At 47.7% G+C, this 17,999-nt stretch overlaps 1 protein-coding gene across 1 annotated transcript in view; it reads right to left on the bottom strand.

Moving 5' to 3' along the window:
- Positions 1–17,999, bottom strand: part of SFI1 (SFI1 centrin binding protein) — a 553,452-nt gene that overhangs the window by 433,915 nt on the left and 101,538 nt on the right. Inside the window, exons 4-5 of the mRNA XM_078667725.1 lie at positions 13,565–13,675; positions 6,716–6,810 (exon numbers count right to left, since the gene is read on the bottom strand). Of these exons, the coding sequence (XP_078523851.1) occupies positions 6,716–6,810; positions 13,565–13,675 (206 nt within the window). The remainder of the gene's footprint in view (positions 1–6,715; positions 6,811–13,564; positions 13,676–17,999) is intronic.

Here is a 17,999-nt window from a genome sequence, read left to right as displayed (position 1 = left end):
GAAGGTCCTCCTGAAGGGGCAGGCGGATCGAGGGACCGACTGACATGCTGAGTAGCTCGGGATACCAGTATCTTCGAGCCCAGTCCGGAGCCACAAGGATAACTTGGGCCCGGTCACGCCTGATCTTCTTCAGCACTCTGGGCAGAAGTGGTATAGGCGGAAAGGCGTACAACAGACCGCAGCTCCACTCGCGCCGAAAGGCGTCGCCGAGCGAGCGCCGTCTTGGAAACTCCAACGCGCAGAACTGATGACATTGCGCGTTCTCTTCTGTGGCGAATAGATCTAACCAAGGCTCTCCCCATTGCTGAAAGAGGCCGTTCGCCACGTCCGAGTTCAGACGCCATTCGTGATCCACCAAGCACCGACGGCTGAGTTCGTCCGCCCTGGCGTTCAGAGAACCTGCCAGGTGTTGAACCGTCAGAGTCACGCCCTGACGTTCCAGCCATTGCCAGAGACGCAGAGCCTCCTGGCAAAGGGTCCACGACCCCACTCCGCCTTGTTTGTTGCAGTACCACATGGCGGTGGTGTTGTCCGTGAACACCTGCACTACACTCCCGTTGACAAAGGGGAGGAATGCCTTCAGTGCTAGGCGAATCGCCCGCAGCTCCAACAGGTTGATATGGAGCCGGGACTCCGCCGGAGACCAGATGCCTCTGATCTCCGCCTCTCCCAAGTGGCCACCCCAGCCCTGGAGGGACGCGTCCGTCACAACCACGTGCTCCGGTTGGGGAAGGGAGAGGGACCTGCCTCTGACCCAATCGCGGTCCGTAAGCCACCACTGCAACTGTCTCGCAGTGCCCTCCGAGATCAGGACATGGTCGGATAGGTTGCCCTGATGCTGGGCCCACTGAAACTTCAGGTCCCACTGCAGAGCCCGCATCCGCCACCTGGCGTGATGCACCAGTAGGATGCAGGAGGCCATCAGCCCCAGAAGCCGCAGCGTCAACCTGGCTGAAAGATGGGAATCAAAGCCTGAATATCCCGGACCCGCCGTTCCGGAGGATAAACCCGAAACTGCGCAGAGTCGAGAACCGCTCCGATGAAAAGGAGCTTTTGAGAGGGACACAGGTGTGATTTCGGCACATTGATGGAAAACCCCAGCTCGTGCAGGAGGTCTGCCGTCATCTGAAGGTGGTGGACGACTGTTTGGGGCGAGCCCGCCTTCAACAACCAGTCGTCGAGGTAGGGGAAGACTGAAACCCCTAACCGGCGCAGATGAGCTGCGACCACCGCCATCACTTTCGTGAACACCCGTGGGGCGCTGGTAAGGCCGAATGGGAGCACGATAAACTGAAAGTGCTCCTGGCCTACCGTGAACCGCAGGTAACGTCGGTGGGCCGGCAGGACGGGGATGTGAAAATACGCATCCTGCAAGTCCAACGCTACCATCCAGTCTTGTGGGTCTAGAGCAGCCAAGACCTGAGCCAAAGTCAACATCTTGAACTTCTCCTTCCGGAGGAAGCCGTTGACGTTCCTTAGGTCCAAGATAGGACGGAGGCCTCCTTTGTCCTTCTTGGGCACCAGAAAGTAGTGGGAGTAGCAACCACACCCTACTTCTGGCCCAGGAACGCGCTCGATGGCCCCCTTGGCCAAGAGGGCCGTAACTTCCTCCTGCAGAAGTGTCAAGTGGTCCCCCGACACACGGTGGTTCTGCGGTGGCATGGCTGGAGGAGTGGACTCGAAGGGGAGGGAGTAGCCCCTTCGGACGAGCTGCAGTACCCACCTGTCCGATGTAATCGCGCGCCAGCGGGAGTGGTGATGGCGAACCCTGCCACCCACTGGCGTCACGTGAGCCCGAAAGCTCGGACTAGGAAGATTTGGAGGCTGCAGCGGGGGGAGGCGTGGACTGACCTCGCCGCTGCCCTCTACCGCCACCACGGCGGAATCCACGGCCGCCACCGCGCTGGGGAGCGTTCTGCGGCGCGTGGCTGGCAGCACGTGTGGGACCGCCCCTTCCTTGGCCACGAAAGGGGCGAAACGAACCCGTCTGCTGGCGCTGGGTCGAAAGACCCAAGGACTTGGCCGTGACCCTGGAGTCCTTGAAGCGCTCCAGCGCGTTGTCCGCCTTGTCACCGAACAGGCGACTGCCATCAAATGGCATGTCCATGAGGGCATTCTGGACGTCCGGCGAGAAGTTGGCAGATCTCAGCCAAGCATGGCGACGAATCGCCACCGTCGTGGACATAGCCCGTCCCAGCGAGTCGGTCGTGTCAAGACCACACCTGATCGAGTACCTCGCCGCGTCCCGGCCTTCAACCAAGGCCTGGTTGAGCTTGTCCCGCACTTCCTGCGGGCATTGCGGCAAACACTCCGCGACCGTATCCCACAGGGAGTGGGTGTAGCGGCCCAAGAGGCACGCGGTATTACAAGACCGCAGTCCAGCGCTCAAAGAGGAAAAGACCTTTTTGCCAAATTGGTCATACCGCTTTGACTCCCGATCGGGCGGGGCCGATGGGAATGCGGACTGTGAGGTGGAGGCCTGGATCACCAGACTCTCCGGGGAGGGATGGGTGGAGAGGAAGGCAGGGTCGTCCGAGCACGGACGGTGACGCCTGGCAACGTTCCGGTCAACCGGTGCACCGAAGCGGGCCTGGACCAGGTGCCCAAAAGGACATCCGTCAGGGCCTCATTAAACGGCAGCAGAGGCTCCTGAGGGCATGACTGCGGTTTAAACACTTCGGTCAGAATGTTAGGTTTGACCTTAGCGACGGGGAGTTCAAGGCGCAAGGCCTTGGCAGCCCTCATCAGGACCACCGAATAGGCAGCCCCCGCCTCTGACGCCACAGGGGAAGGCGAGACAAACCCAGGGTTGGGCGACTCGTCCAGACCACTGGCATCACCCAAGTCACCTACCCAGTCCTCATACTGGCAGGCACGGGATAAAGGGTCTTCAGACCCCTCCCAACCCTCTCCATACTCGTCCTCATCGCCGTAGTCTGGGTCGACGATATAGACTGGCTCCTCGGAGCCAATGGGCCCCAACGGCGCCGGACTCGGCGTCGGGCGATGCCGGTCCGACTCCGCGGCAGGAGTCAGAGAGGGAATGGGGGTGGCGCCGCGCGGCGCCGGCGCCGGGGACCCGACGCCGGCCGGAACCGACGGCGGAGCCACGGCGTCGCGCGGAGGCGGCACCACGGGTTGGCCCAATGGAATCGGCGCCGGAGAGGCCGGTAGACCAGCCGGCGACCAACCTGAGGGACCCAGCGGCGCCGGGGCCGGAGCCGCTGGCGGCGTCGGGGCAGGAGCACCCGAACCGCTCGGGCCCCCAGACGGGACCGACGGGCCCGCAGGCGCCGTAGGCCCCGCCGGAGGAGACCTCGCCCTCATAGCCATGAGGAACGCATCAATCTCCTCGCGCGACGCGCCTTCCCCAGGGACCGACGGGTATGGGGCAGACGGCGTCGGCGACCCACGCGGGGCCGCGGGGGTGGGGCCACCCGAACCCCCGGCCGCATCACGCGGGCGTCGGGGGGGAGTCGGGGGTACGATGACGATGCCCCGACTTCTTGTGACGCTTACCTGACGAACCGGAGGAATGGCGGCGACTCCCGGAGCGCTCATGGCGGCTCCGCGATCGCTCCCTCGACCGCTCGCTCGACCTCCGACCGGACCGGGACCGCTCTCGACGCGGGGCCGACACTCGGAGCTCGAGCAGCTTGCGGGACCGCTCCCGTCTAGCTTTACTAGTCAAGGCCCGGCAGTCGACGCAGGACTCCACGTCGTGGTCCGCGCCCAGACACCGGAGGCAGAGTCGATGGTGGTCGGTGACCGACATCAGGCGGTCGCACCCGTCGCAACTCTTGAAACCGGGCATCCTACCGGCACCGTAGAAAGAATTAGGAATTATCAAAAACTTGGTCAAAAGACCGGAGTACTGCTCTTCGGATCTGCGCTAACTGGCGCGGAAAAAAGAAGAACTGACGTCAGCGCGCGGAGGCGTCGTCTATATACTCCAGCGACGTCATCACGGCGCACGACGCCGACGACGGACGCGGAGCCGCAGGGGACGCCTGCAGACGACGCCTACCGACGCGCAGGGGTACTGCTACGCAAAAGTTTCCGGATCCAGACTGACGCCTGGGGATATTCTAAGGTAAGGAATCTAATACTAACCTGTTTCTTTCAGATGGGCTTGTTTTGGGCTTCTATTTGAGCGGCTTTGGGCTTGGGACGGGTCTAAAAATCTGGCAACACTGCCAGAGGATGGCGTGTGACATCACCCAGGAGGAGTTTGAGGTGTGCGGTGAAGAACGAGTAGCGAGCGGAAAAGAAGCGGAGTGTCGGAGAAGGAGAACGAGCAGTGAATTACCAGAGGGAGTTGCTGCGCCAGGAGGCCAACCTCCCCAAGAGTAACCGAGAGGAGTGTGGCTTAAGCAGGTACGGCAGCGGGTGTCAGGCTGGGATGGGAGGTGGGGAGACTCGTCCCTAACTTAACTCATCCGACCTGCTACTACCTGTGTCCCCGTTGTATATAACTTTTCCCACCCCCTCCTTCCCGTTATCCCTTTCACACTCTCTCCTCACAAACTGCCCACCTTCCACATCGTGTATATAGCTTTGTACATACACGTTTGCAGCGGCGCCCTTTCACACCCTGGTTCCCCCGGGCATTGCAAAGGAAGAATTGTGTCCTGATGACAGTTATACATTTCTTTCCTGCATGCCGGCGGTGACGAAACCGAGGAAGAGCAGTACCCATTCGTCAAAGGGAGAAAAGCAAGAACACTGAGACTCCCCAGAGGGCACCAGTTACAACGGATCCAGCCGAATATACCCCTGAAAGACTTGCTTCACGCAGCAAAATAACTTTTTCAAAAATAAAGCCTTATCTATCCAGAACCTGTCTCCGACCCCTGCCTACGACCCCGCCACAATGAGTCATACTGTGACTGATTTATCTAATTGGATTAGGTTTTATTAAAAACAACGGATTTAAAAGGTTGCCTCCTTTAAGTATTTTTTCTTGCTTTCTTTATTTTCAAATCTTAAAACAGGCATATGTATGAAGGTGTTTGAGGATCATTTTTTGGTTTGAATATGTTTTATTGCATTTCTTTCATGGGAGTACAGGAGAGTACGATAGTACAGCTGTAGCATTGATGAAGCATAACATTTCACATCCATTGTCTATACATGATCATACAAATGAAGGAGTTAAAACAGGATAAAACATAGCATATCAAGGATGTTCAATACAGCTGTTCAAAAATACCTCTCCACGACAACAGTTTGCTAGGATTGCAGCTCTACCCAGTCTTGTCCAGCAATACAAAACCCATGTGGTAGGGTACCTATGGCAATAAATTGACAGGTGAAAAGGGATTGGGCTCGTCAGGATACTGACAAGAGTGCAACTAGCAGGGCAGATGCGGTGCGTCCCGGGCAATAGGTAACATCCCAGTCAGAAGGGGCGTTGTAGTGAGGGGAGCCGGACAGTTAGGGTATTACTGCATGGAAGAACATGTGCAGCATTTGTCATCGTCCCTCATTCTCAGGGTATGTCTCTTATGTTGTACCCGTGAGTGTCGCGCTCATACCAGGGGGATATCTACAACTGTGTGCTCAGTGTCATCGTTCAGCCACCAAGTAAAGCTCAAAAAAGAAGATCGGCAAATAAGCAATATCCAACACCTTTTGCTCATAACAAGAAGCAGCTAATAAGAACTTGTGAGAATAGGGACTGAAAACTAACACAAAGGAAAAAATAAAAAGTAAGAAGCTTTTATTAAAACAAATGGGACGGGGATACGGGCAGGGATAATTATATGTATTGCCTCATCTGTCGTGGGTGTCGTCCAATACTACGCGCAGCGGCCGTAGCGGGGGGGGGGGGAATCGTCAAAGGAGGTGTCGGGGGCCAGTGCGAGGAGCAGGTAGGCAGATTTGGGGGGGGGGGGTCGAGCGACGTTCAGAGGGAGGAACTTCTTAGCAATCCCTCCTTGTAGGCACACTTGGTAAAAAGTAGCCAGGGTGTTGTCCCAGGTTTGAGCTATTGGATACATGCGGAGCCCCACTGTTTCTTCCCTACGCAGGGCTACACTTTCTGCCTGTGCCCAATTATCAAATGATGTGCGCCAGTGCATGGCCTGGGGAGGTTCGCAATTCTTCCAGAGCTTGGTAATAAGCCTCTTTGCCGTTATTAAACCAAGGTCCCAGAATCTGGCCTGGGCTTTCGTCCGCTTATACAGGCCAAACAGACAAGCCTCCCATGTATGTGGCAAGCTTCCTCCCGTGGCTGCCGCTAAAGAGGTTGATACTGCTGACCAGTAGTCATGTAGAAGCGGACATGACCAGAACATATGCATAAAGTCTATGAAGGTGTTTGAGGATTATGCACCTGTTCAAATACAGTCTACCAGGTATCAGAGAGAATCCCATGATGAAGAACCAGCATGACCAAAGGGCACTCAAACTATGCCAGCATGGAGTCTTATAGCTTGGGTATGTTTTCTGAACCCATTTAGGAGGTTACCCTATGTGTCGTACATTCATTTACTTATGCAGTGACGTGAAGAGCTATGTAACTAAAAAACAAAAAATAGAAAAAGGATTGCTCACTTTTGCTTCTGCTCTTGCAAATGCCACAGTCATGCTCCCTCATATGCAGCCAGCTTTATTAGCTTTTTTGACCTCTCTAGATCTCTTGCTCAGCTCAAGATTATGTAAGCTTCACTCTGGCTCCCACCAACAATCAAGCAGTCTCCCTTCTGCTCACCATGAAGTGCTGCTGCCTGGTATTTGGTTCTTTTCTGGCGCTCGTGACGGATATATGTTGTCCATGCCTTGAAAGTGAGGTTGTACAAGACATACCTAATGGAAGAGAAAACAACACACTTTGTCAGCTGAGGGACAAGGGATAAGGTTGCGCTTTTTTTGTCACTCTGGAACTGCTTTCTGTGTCAGTCTCGCAGTTTGCTTGTGTACACTACCACGGTCTACCTCTTTCTTTACACCAGTCTCACCACTGAGACTGATAAACTTAGTAGCTACTCATCTAGCTGGACACAAGAATGTTCCCACCTCCAATCCTGTATTTATTGGTCTATGAATAGGTGGCAGGTTCCAATTTTCACTGTTACAATTAAGCAAAAAGGACTCCGTTGCTGTGTTTCTCAAGCGTAATACTAGGCACTACCCCGGACTGATTTCTCGCCGTCTGCTGTGAATGTCTGTTTCATTGACTTGTTATTACAGGCTAAAACAGAATGAGAGACAGCTTACCTGTGTTGCGGGGTTTCTTGTGGAGGATCAGCAACACTTGTAAGGAGGGTGACGTTCTTGGAAAGAATCAGCTTTAGACTGTAATATGTCAATTTTCTCCTAGGTGCAGGTATGTTTTCCTATGGCTGAGTGGAGGCATGGTGCGCAAGTTAGACAACGGGGGTAATGAATGGAAGTAGAGATGCTAAAACACTGCCATCTTGACACCAAGATGGAGGTGGTTAGTCAATCCTTAGTAGGGCATCACAAGGGAAGCAGGGCCGTAACCCACCTTCTTTTTTTTAGTCCGACCCAAATGAGCCTAAAAACTGATACATTTATGGTTGTGAATGCATCCTGTGTGTGATGGGCTCATGCGAGGGTTCTATATATACTGATTTTTCAGCCTCAACAGAATCATCATTAGTCGCACCTTGCTAAACACATGAAGCCCAGTTGAAGCATACATTGCATAATGTATACAAGAAGCATTGTCTGTTCCACATTAGAGTGAATGTGGAATATTGGTTGGGTGTTTTCCCATTCCAAAATATGAACTAGTTTCATGAGTACAAGACACTGAACTCAGCTAAGCACAAGGTCTAGCCAGCCTCTACTCCTCAGAAATTGAGAACTGGGGATTGTAAGTTGTTTTTTTTACTTGACCGATCAAGCACCTGAAAACCAGGGAGTATATAAAAGCCAGTGATAATGCGCAGTGCTTACAGTGGGTAGATTTAGGTGAAATGCTGGATCACTTATAATATAATGTAGCCTGTACAGGCCTCACTTCGAGGCATGCAACATACTCTCTGGATATATACACAACTTTGTATTTGCACTTTTATTACATCAAGAAATATATTAACTGTTCATTAAAATATAGCAGGGTCTGGAGACAGTGTTTATCAGATATCTCACACAGCTATATGCCCTGAACGATCTTGAGAATGAGTTTGGTTTGATATTCAAAGAGGATTCCATCTTAATGTAACATCCGACTTCCCTTTGTGCCAACCAAAAATGTCCTGCCTAATAAGAATATCTGCAAACTAACAGTCCCTTTAAGCTCTGTTTCAAAAGGAAGAGCAATGTCTATATTCTAACATTCTGTTGTTGACTCCAACATCCACATGGAGGGTCCTTTCGTGGGAAGCGTACGAGTCAGGATTGATCATTCTCTGCTCAACACTGCACTGCAGGGAGACAAATTCTAGAGGCATGACTATCTTGTATTTCCAAGATGATCAGAGACAGATTATGTGGGAGGTTGTACTTCCTATTTTTTTTTTTAAACCTGTGAACTCTTTGTAATAGTGAGAGAAGATTGAAAAGAGTGATCCGCAACTTCTGATGGAGTTCATTTACCTCCCAGCAAGCATTTAATAATTGTTCACACCAATTCCCAAACCTCATAAAGACATAAGGGGCAATGAAGACGATAGAAGACCTAAACTTCAAGGGAGACATCAGAAGGGATGATCTGGTTCTGGAAGGAGGTGCATTCTGGAGATCTGCCTGGTCTCCTACCTAAAGCTAGGCATATTTATTAGAAAGATACATTTCAGGATGTAGACTTTGCATAGAGTAACGATAGTAGCTTTCTTACACAAACTGGATTTACAAAATGCTTACCTTCACTTGAAAATGTATCCCCTGCATTGGAGGTTCCAGCACTTTGTGATAAATGGTCATGATTATTAACCCCAAGTTCTTTTCTTCAATCTAATGTCCAGCCTATGGGTTTTCCCTTGTAGGAATTTTGACACTCTTATTCAGGTTTACTTTTACCGGGTCTATTGGCTGGTGCACAAAGATTCCGCTCACCAAGCTGGGAAGAACCCTCTGCATTTTTTGCAGCACAACTGTAGCGAAGCACTCACTACATCAGCTTCTGTGGGTGGGCCACATGGACAGGTATTGTATGGCCCTTACTAACTTGGATCTGTGGCTCACAGGTCATCAAAAGAGAGAAATATAAATGAATAAAACATAGCTGTTGTCTGGAGCGCAAAGGGTTCCAAAGTAGCAAAAAAACTTTTACAGAGAGAGAAAGAGAAATTATTAAAATGGTAAAGAAAAAGTATGAGGCAAATTCAGGGAGAGCGCACTGAAGGGAAGGAGAATGGAATGCAACTAAGGAGAGAAAGGTGGAACAAGAAAAGCAGGATGTAAAAATGGCACAAAAGAAGAATTGAAATAAGGAAAGAGTGAAAGGAAAAAAAAGAAAAGGAAGAACAAACGAAGGCACAAAAGAACGAATTTATGATCGAAAAAGCTCAGCTAGATGAAAAGATAAAAGGAACAAAGAAATAAACATGGAAAGAGGGAATGAAATGAGAAAAACAGAATAAAATAATAATAGACTAAATGAGAGCCGGAAGGAGAGACAAGACATAATTAACGAATGGAAGGAAAACAAAAAGAAAAAGAATAGAATGAAGGGGAAGAAGTAGGACAAGAGAATGATAATAAAAAAGGAACACAAGAATGAACGGATGGGAGGAAGGAAAGATGGAAAGAAAAAGAAATGTAAACAGAAAGAATGAGAGAAAGGCACAGAGAGACAGAAGAATGAAAGGAGAATGGAAAGAAGTAAAGACAAAATAGAAATAAGAAAAGAAAGATGGATGGAAAGAAGGGCAGGATTTAGGAAATAGAAGGAAAATTAGAAGATGGAAATCATGAAAGATAGAAGTAAATGCGGGTAAATTCAGTTTTTGACAAAATTCCTTTGATGCAGTAAAATGCATAATTTTTCATCATGTCTTAAGAATTTTCATTGGGGGAATAATTCCCACTGACTTCCATTATAAAGGTTGGGCTTGCTCTCTTTGTCCCGTTATTTAGTGCCATAAAAAGGAGGGGAATTTATTTTCTTGGCAACTCCCTTTTATTGCCAGTTGTTGAAAGATCATTCTGTTAAAGCTAAAAAAAATATTAAACCAACCGGCGACTCATTATTCTGCTCAGATGCAAGTATAAGAACCTCCCAACTGAATTAGTAGAAACAAAATAGCACTCTTATTTTACAGCCTTCCAACATAAAGAAACATTAACAGCCTGCAGCTGTAGGTTAAAGTGCGTATGGCCCCTTGCACTTCAACAGTTTGATAATTGCATCACAACCTGGTGAGATACATATACGACTACTTGACTCCAGGGTCACAGGATATTAAGCTTTTTAACATGTTATCAGAACAGATTCGACTGCAGCAGTCCATTGAGAATCCAAACCTCACTATCATTTAATCAACACAGTTATTTCCCCAAGCAGTGTAGGGACGAGCCACTCTAAATGAGAAATATCCAGGATATGTGATCTTCTCTGGCAGTATCTCACTCCAAGTAGACAGAGGTGCAAGCAATTTGGCATGGTTTCTTTATGTTCACCCACATCTTATCTCTATCTTTTCTGACTGTTCAGAGATACATTAATGTGAAAAAACCTTCCATAAATTGCACAGTGGAACAAAGAGTCACAGAGAATCCTACAGCAGATGATAAGCTAATCTGCAGGACTAAATCTAGTGCCTCTATCAACATAGCATGTACTAAGCAACAAGAAAGTTCAAACAGATGTTCTCAGGCATCAGTTTTTCGCCTAATAGCTACCTGGATCCTGTTTGGTTTCACCAAATTTCACTCAGGTCTGTGGCCTCTGGCTGATGATGCTAATGTTGGAAGAACGTGCTCTACTTCTAATTTTCTGTACAAGGGCCCAGGGTGCATCACTTTTAGAAATGCACTGATGCAAACATGGTCTCCGGGTCTTCTCTATACAAACATCTATTGTGCTGGTTGTGCCAGAAAGGAAGAGGGTAACTTATCAGCAGGTTAAGGATGGACACATCCATCCAAACAATATCTAATAGTATTTCCTCCTTTAACTACCATGGCTGATATCCATTTATGCAGGGAAATAACACCATCTTGAAAGATATTCTGCTAAGCCCTCTAATACTGAAGCATGTTTTTACCTTTAGAAAAAAACATTTTCAATATAATAGGACCATCTTTCAAGATAGTAGTCTTTCACCCACAATTCACGGATTATTTTAATATGTTACTACCGGGGACAGCTGAAATGTTAGAATCATGCTTGTTTTGAGCTGTACATCTTGTCGAAATGTCAATAATGATGTGTGGGCTAAAGAATAGAGGAGCTGCCCTAAACAATACTATTGTCAATTATGAGATTTTTTTTCTTATGTTGGAAGCATGTTCAAAGTGTCTTTTTCACGGATTATCATTATTTATATGTTGTTACTGGTTTAGCATATATCAACAACTACTAAATCCACTATTTTTACAGGTTGCTGGCGACTGGGTTCTCAAAACTCTAATTTGAAACTCTTATGATAATTGGTTTAAGAAATTAATGAAAAGAAATATTTAAATTACACATTCCTGGACCTTTGCAATGGACCCATTTCCTTTTGAAAGGATGTGCTCTAGTTCTCAGATTTCCATCAATTTGATTTTGAACAAATAGGACATACATACTTCTCAAAACAATGGATTGATCGAATATAAAGCAAAATATACAACTAACTAGCAGCCCGTCCCGACGTTGTCCGGGTAGGCTTTGCGAGGTGAAAGGTAGTCACCAGCATTGCGCAACCCGGACACGGCCAGCTCCTTTCTGTGTTTTAGCAATCAGCCCTTTTTGCCCACTTCCCCTCAAAGTACTGTGCCTTTTGTTGTGAGAGCCTGCGCACCTTCCCCCCCCAAATCTCCTGAGCCCAGTCACCTCATCCTCACACTATCACTGGAGTACACTCACTTCCGCGCTCCTCACACTATCACTCAAGTACACACACTATCACTCAAGTACACTCACTTCCGCGCTCCTCCGCAGTGAACCGGGTTTCGGTTCACACTATCACTCTAGTACACTTACTTCCGCGCTCCTCCCCGCGCTCCTGGCCGTAGGCTGAACGCCGCCCTACTTTTGTTCTTTACGGCTGCACTTTCGCCGCTTCTCCCCACGGCTCCAGTGGCGCACATTGCAGTGAACCGGGTGTCGGTTCCGCGCTCCTCCCTGCTCCGCGCCCACGCGCTATCGCGTTGTATGCGCCAAACGCCGCGTTATGCGCCCATGACGCTGAACGCCACGATCAATCACTGTATGCCTACGCCTAAGGACTACTTTTCCCCTAACGTTCTTTCCCCCCCTAATGTATATGGTGTGGTGATGTATAGCCTATGTCCATCTCCTGGACCTCCCCTTTCCAACGCTGTATTGGGTGTTGTGATTGGTGGTGTACTTTTCGAGTTTACCTGGCTCAAAGGACACAGTTCTCTCTTTATATTAGTAGTATAGATATAGATATAGATAATGAACACATGCTATTTTTCTTATTCATTTACATTTTGACTGATTTATGTTTTGGAACTACTAAATAGAGTTCCTCCCTCACATATAGTGTTGACAATGCAAAAGTACACTAAGTAAATAGGTGAAAAAAAGTGACTCAATATAAAAGAAGTGGTAAAAAATATCCCCGTTCAAAAACCAACTTATTTTAATATATATATTTTTTTAATTCATTTGATTAGTAGACTGGCTGCTTTAGAATTACCTCATTGTCTTAACAACTCTGATGGAAATAACCCCAAATTGCCCCTAAAGCACAGACGAGCGGAGGGCCCCTACCCAGTGAATAATTGCTAAAGGTTATGCATCTAGATCACTTTATGTACATGCATGGTGGGTCCTGGATTAATAAAACATTAGGCATGCAAGTTGAGACAGTGTTTGAATATGTTAATTAATGGTCTAGATATATATGTCAAGAAGTGAAAACAAACAAAACGGATAGGAGACTGTATACCTTACTAACCGGGAGGGGTGGAAAGGATGGAAGATTACACATCCATACAGGCTTCATTCATTATTAGTGTGGAAACTAGGTCTTTAAACTCAGGCATGTAACATACACAATAATAATGTATGTAGGCCTAGGGGGGAAGCAATGGCACTGTATAATAATTTAGAGACCAATTCAGGCTCATGTATATTAGGTTGTGTATTTAACCCCTAGCATATAGATTCCTTCTCCTTCATGTACATTGCTTTCAGTGCAGAAACGTATCAGTACCCACATCCTTACCCTCAGTGAAGCTGGTGAGATGTAGTGGAAGTGTTTACTCATTTATGAAAGAATGGGATTTTTATATACCACAGCGTGGGTTGCATTATTGCTTGTATGTGAGGGCATGCACGCCAGGGAGGACTCTGGCTTCTGAAAAAGATGTCTGTGCAGGCTGATAAAGGGAACTATGTGCCTAACAAGAAATGCTTCAAATACATTCTGAACTCTGCTTTTTCTGTAAATCAATAAAAATATGAAAACCTGACCTGTAGTGGCAGTCAGCTCGGATGCTCAGCTTCCACTCCTTCCGAACAACCCACCATTGCTCCTTCCACTCAGCAAAAGCTCCAAGCAGCAGCTTCCGCTCATAAAAACACCTAAAGGAATCATAGTGAGTGAGCTAAAAGAAGGGCTATAACCATCTGACATTTTCATATTTTTATTTATAAAGTTTTATAAAGTGTGAACATGACCAAACTTTTAGTGTCAGAGCGCTGTACAACCTAATAAATAGCTTCAAATATAAAAGGAGCAAAATATAGAATATACAGCATGTAAAGATAATACAAAGAGACATAGTGAAAACACCAGCAAAGAAATCAAATTGGCGTGGATAGTCGCATCAGATAGGAAGGAGATTATTCAGTTGTCTAATTTTTACTTCGTTTTGAAAAGAACGACTGAAGGGATGGTCTTGATCTCTGGGGAAAGAGAGTTCCAAATTTCTGGGGCAATTCCAGAGAAAGATCCCTTTTAGGTTTTCTTTTTGTGACATTTTTGGGGGTTTAGCAGTAGGGAGCATGTACTAAGAGAAGCTCTATTCCTTCCAGATACAACCTGTTCCTGAGCCCGGCAGCAAGGAGTGTTGTGGTGGATGGCTTTGTATGTCATGCCTGCTATTTTTTAGGTGGATCCTAGATTGATAAGTTAGCCAGTTCAGACAGTGGAGGGCTGGGGTGATGTGATCATTTTTCTTTACGCCTGTGATGGGCAGTACAGCCGCATGGAGGGTAGCCCTCAGCGGTGCTAGTTTTATTTTTGATGGACAATAAGGGTAGCATTCCCATAGGAAAGTTTGGAGATGAGGAGAGCCTAAACCGCCATCTTCAGATCTGCATTGGGCAGGAAAGACTTTAGTTTTCTTAAGACGTGGAGTTGGAAATTGGCCACTCTGGTTGTGGAGCTGATGTGATTCATCATGGAGAGGTTGTTGTCTAGCGTTATTCCTAGGGATTTTGCTGAATCAACGATATGTGGGGTACAGTTCAAGGCGGTGAGTAGTGGGAGCCAGTCTTTGATGTTAAAGGTGGGATTGGGAGGCGAGATTAATAGGAATCCGGATTTGAAGGAGTTAAGTTTGATTTGGTTAAGTGTTAACCAGTGCTGAGTTTTGTTCAAGATATTATTGAGAGTGCTGATGTCCTTAGGGGAGGTAATCTTCATGTACCATTGCGTATCATTAGCGTCTATATGGTAGGAGATGTTGGAGTGTTTGAGGATTTCAGTCAGGGGTTCCATGAAAGATTAAAGAGGGTGGGCGAAAGTGAAGAACCTTGGGGAACGCCGATAGTGACCGGTGTCTGATCGGATAAGTCATGATTGATTAGAACTCGTTGAGATCTGTTTTGTAGGAATGAGCAGAACCATTTTTGAGAACCATAGTTGAGAGACACTATAAACTCTTATCTGTAAGGTGTACCTCCCCACATCCGGAGGTGACACATTGTATGCACACTCAAACTGCTCAGTTTTCAAACCCCAATCAAAGTATTCCGCAAAGTCTGTGTTTCCATCGACTGTCAAGTTGATATCAGATTATGCTCTCATATCCTATTTGGCGATGTTTGGATGGAAAGAATAAAGTGATTTTCAGGAATAAGAAAGGACAAAGTTACATTATATGCTCACCTTATCAACAAACTGTGCAACCTAGTGATAGGTTAGAAACAGCTTCTATAGCTTTTCAACAAAAACAATGTCGTCAGTACGATGCAAGCAGACATTCTTCCTATAGGTAACATCTTTTCTCACAATGGTGCATACCTTCACCAGAGCCAATGAGTGTTTGTTTTCTTTGTTGATAGCGGTAATGTGTTGATGTTAGACCCGTCTGCTTCGGAGAGTCCCCTCACCACTATGATTTCTTTTGTTCCCCTGTACCTCCCAAAATTTGTCGTTTTCTATTTGTCTACCAGGACTTTTTATGTGTTGTCTCATGGGGTTAGATGTTCCTTGATGCCCAGTTGCTCACAAGGTTTGAGGCACCTATTTACAAGGCGCCTGGCCCAAACCTGTGGCATTACAAACTGGGGTTGTCAACCTGTATAAATGAACCTAAAATGGTGGACACCCTTTTTCCTCATGTGAAGTGACTCCCATTGGAGCCTTCATGAACCCTGGCCTTTTGAGGTTTTGGCGCCCTTTGTTTGGCGCTCATTTCTGACAGGAATTCCTTTATTTTCCTCAGGTACACAAAATGGCTGCTCTAGAACCCCAGTACGGTGGCTGTGAGTGTCCTAAATACCCCTCAAGAGTGCCTTGTCATTGTCACAGCCAGAGAAGGTTCTAGAACCTTCTGGCTCGTGCCAGTACCCCAGGGCACTGGCTATATAAGGCCCAGTCCCTGGCGGCCATTTTAGTTCAGACTAGAGAAGGAGATTTAGAGATTCCAGACTTGACACCAGATTGACACCTGCCCTGTTGACCCCTGAGGTGGCTGGTAGCGCAGGCAGTAGAGCAGCAAAGGGTTGCTGGCGTTGTGTCTGACTGGCGTTCCAGTCAGCTACGTGAGAAGTGATCTAGCGCCTACAGCGCCTGCCCAGCGAGTACCTCATTGCCCCCAAAAGACTGTGGCCAGATTCGTGTGCCTCCCCGCCCCCCCCCCCCCCGGTGGTGAACTGTGATCGATTTATCGAGTCGCGAGGCGAGAGCAAGTTCGCCGCGACCGCGATCGTCAGCTGTGCCCCCTTCCCGACAGGTGCCTCTAGAGGGGAGCTCGGACGTCTCCGAGCCCCACCAGCGTAGAGCGCTTCCTGCGCAGATTGAAGGTGAGGTGGTGCGCCGGGGCGGGGAAAGGCCGGCCTTCGTTGGGCGGGACTAGCGCCTCTGCCACTCCCCAGTGGCCCGGGAGCTGTAGCTGTGGGCGGGAACCACCCTGTATGCGAAAGTCGGAGGGAGGTACGTGGAGCCCCTGAGAGCCCCGTCGCTAACGAGAGAAGTGCTGTGCCCGACTGAATCGTATCTTGATTGCAGCCAATGTGAGGTGGGCCAGTTTCTTCATAGTGAATGCAGCGTTGTGAAGGAACTGTGAACCGGCATTCATTTGACTGTGCGCGAAGGTAGTGTGACCTCTCCGGCAGCCCGTTCGTCAGTCTAAAGACTTTGAACTGGTGCCGCCTGTGCTCAAGTGGTGCTAAAGCCCGTAGGCGCGCATAGACTTCACCGGCAAAGCAGAGATCCTATCCCGGTGACCGCCGAGTGCAAATGATGTATTTACTGTGTTTCCTTGCCTTTTAGATATACGCGCATACGCCCTGAGTGATTATTAAAGAGTCCCAAACCTTATTTTGTGCTCAGGGAAGCCGTATACCCGGTCATTGAAAACAGCATAAACTGTAAGAGTTATCTTTCCCATTTGAAGCGTATTGCACATGTAATGATTCTAAAGTATTTAATTGGTGGCAGCGATACCAGAAGAAACATGTGGTAGTTTATTTAAATGAACCAATATTTATTCTGATATTTATTCTGATATTTATCCTGATATTTATTCTGATATTTATTGTGATACTCATACCTGAAGTTATTCTATTTATTAATACTATTTATTACCAGAACTGTATGACCAAAAGAAATGTATATGTGCTTTCCCAGTCAACCCTATTTACAACAAAGAACTTTTATATAAAGGAATTGTATTTTTCTACAGAAGGGGTGTGGTGTCCTTCTTTTTGGTGTGGATGTACAAGGAGTTATTATTGGGTCAGAGCCGGCTTAACACTACAGCCTTCACTTGCCTTGTCACTTGAGCCAAGCTACCCCCTTTGTGCTGGGCTTGCCCATCGCAGGTCCAACAGTAGAGAATTGAACACAAACTATAAACTATGAGCAATAAATGTCACCATAAAGATACCTCTATCCATGGTAGAGGATGTGGCCAAACGGTTAGAGCAGTTGAACTCAAAGCCACGTTCGAGTCTCAGCAGAGACGCTCAGAATCCTGTGATTCTGGGCAAATCACTTTATCTCCTGTGCCTAACAAAAATGAATGCGTCCGCCTGTAACAAACTGGTGTGCATGTAAAGTGCTCTCATACTTTCAGGTCTAGTTCGCGCTATATACAAAAAAAATTGATAAAAAGAAATAGACTCCCTGGCTCTCTTCACCCATTCTCAACCAGTGGGCAGATTTCACAGGGGAGAGAGAAGAGTGGGAGGAGGAGAAGGCAGAATCAAGGCTTAGGCGATCAGATTGATCATTTATTTGATTATTTATAAAGTTTTATATAGCGCGAACAAGATCCCAAAGGATATCAGAGCATAACCACCTTAACAAACTGAATATTAGTTCTACAGCTAAATACCTGAGGAATTGATGTGAAGTAACTCACAAAGCCATGTAACACCCCTCTGACAAGCACATGTCTAGAAAATGTCACCAGGGATGTCGTAGCTTTGGTGCAATATATGCATTGAAACCACA

The sequence above is a fragment of the Lissotriton helveticus genome, chromosome 11 (assembly GCF_964261635.1).
Source record: "Lissotriton helveticus chromosome 11, aLisHel1.1, whole genome shotgun sequence".
Lineage (NCBI taxonomy): Eukaryota > Metazoa > Chordata > Amphibia > Caudata > Salamandridae > Lissotriton > Lissotriton helveticus.
The sequence above is the reverse complement of the archived record's forward strand: the minus strand, read 5'-3'. Positions and strand labels throughout refer to the sequence as shown.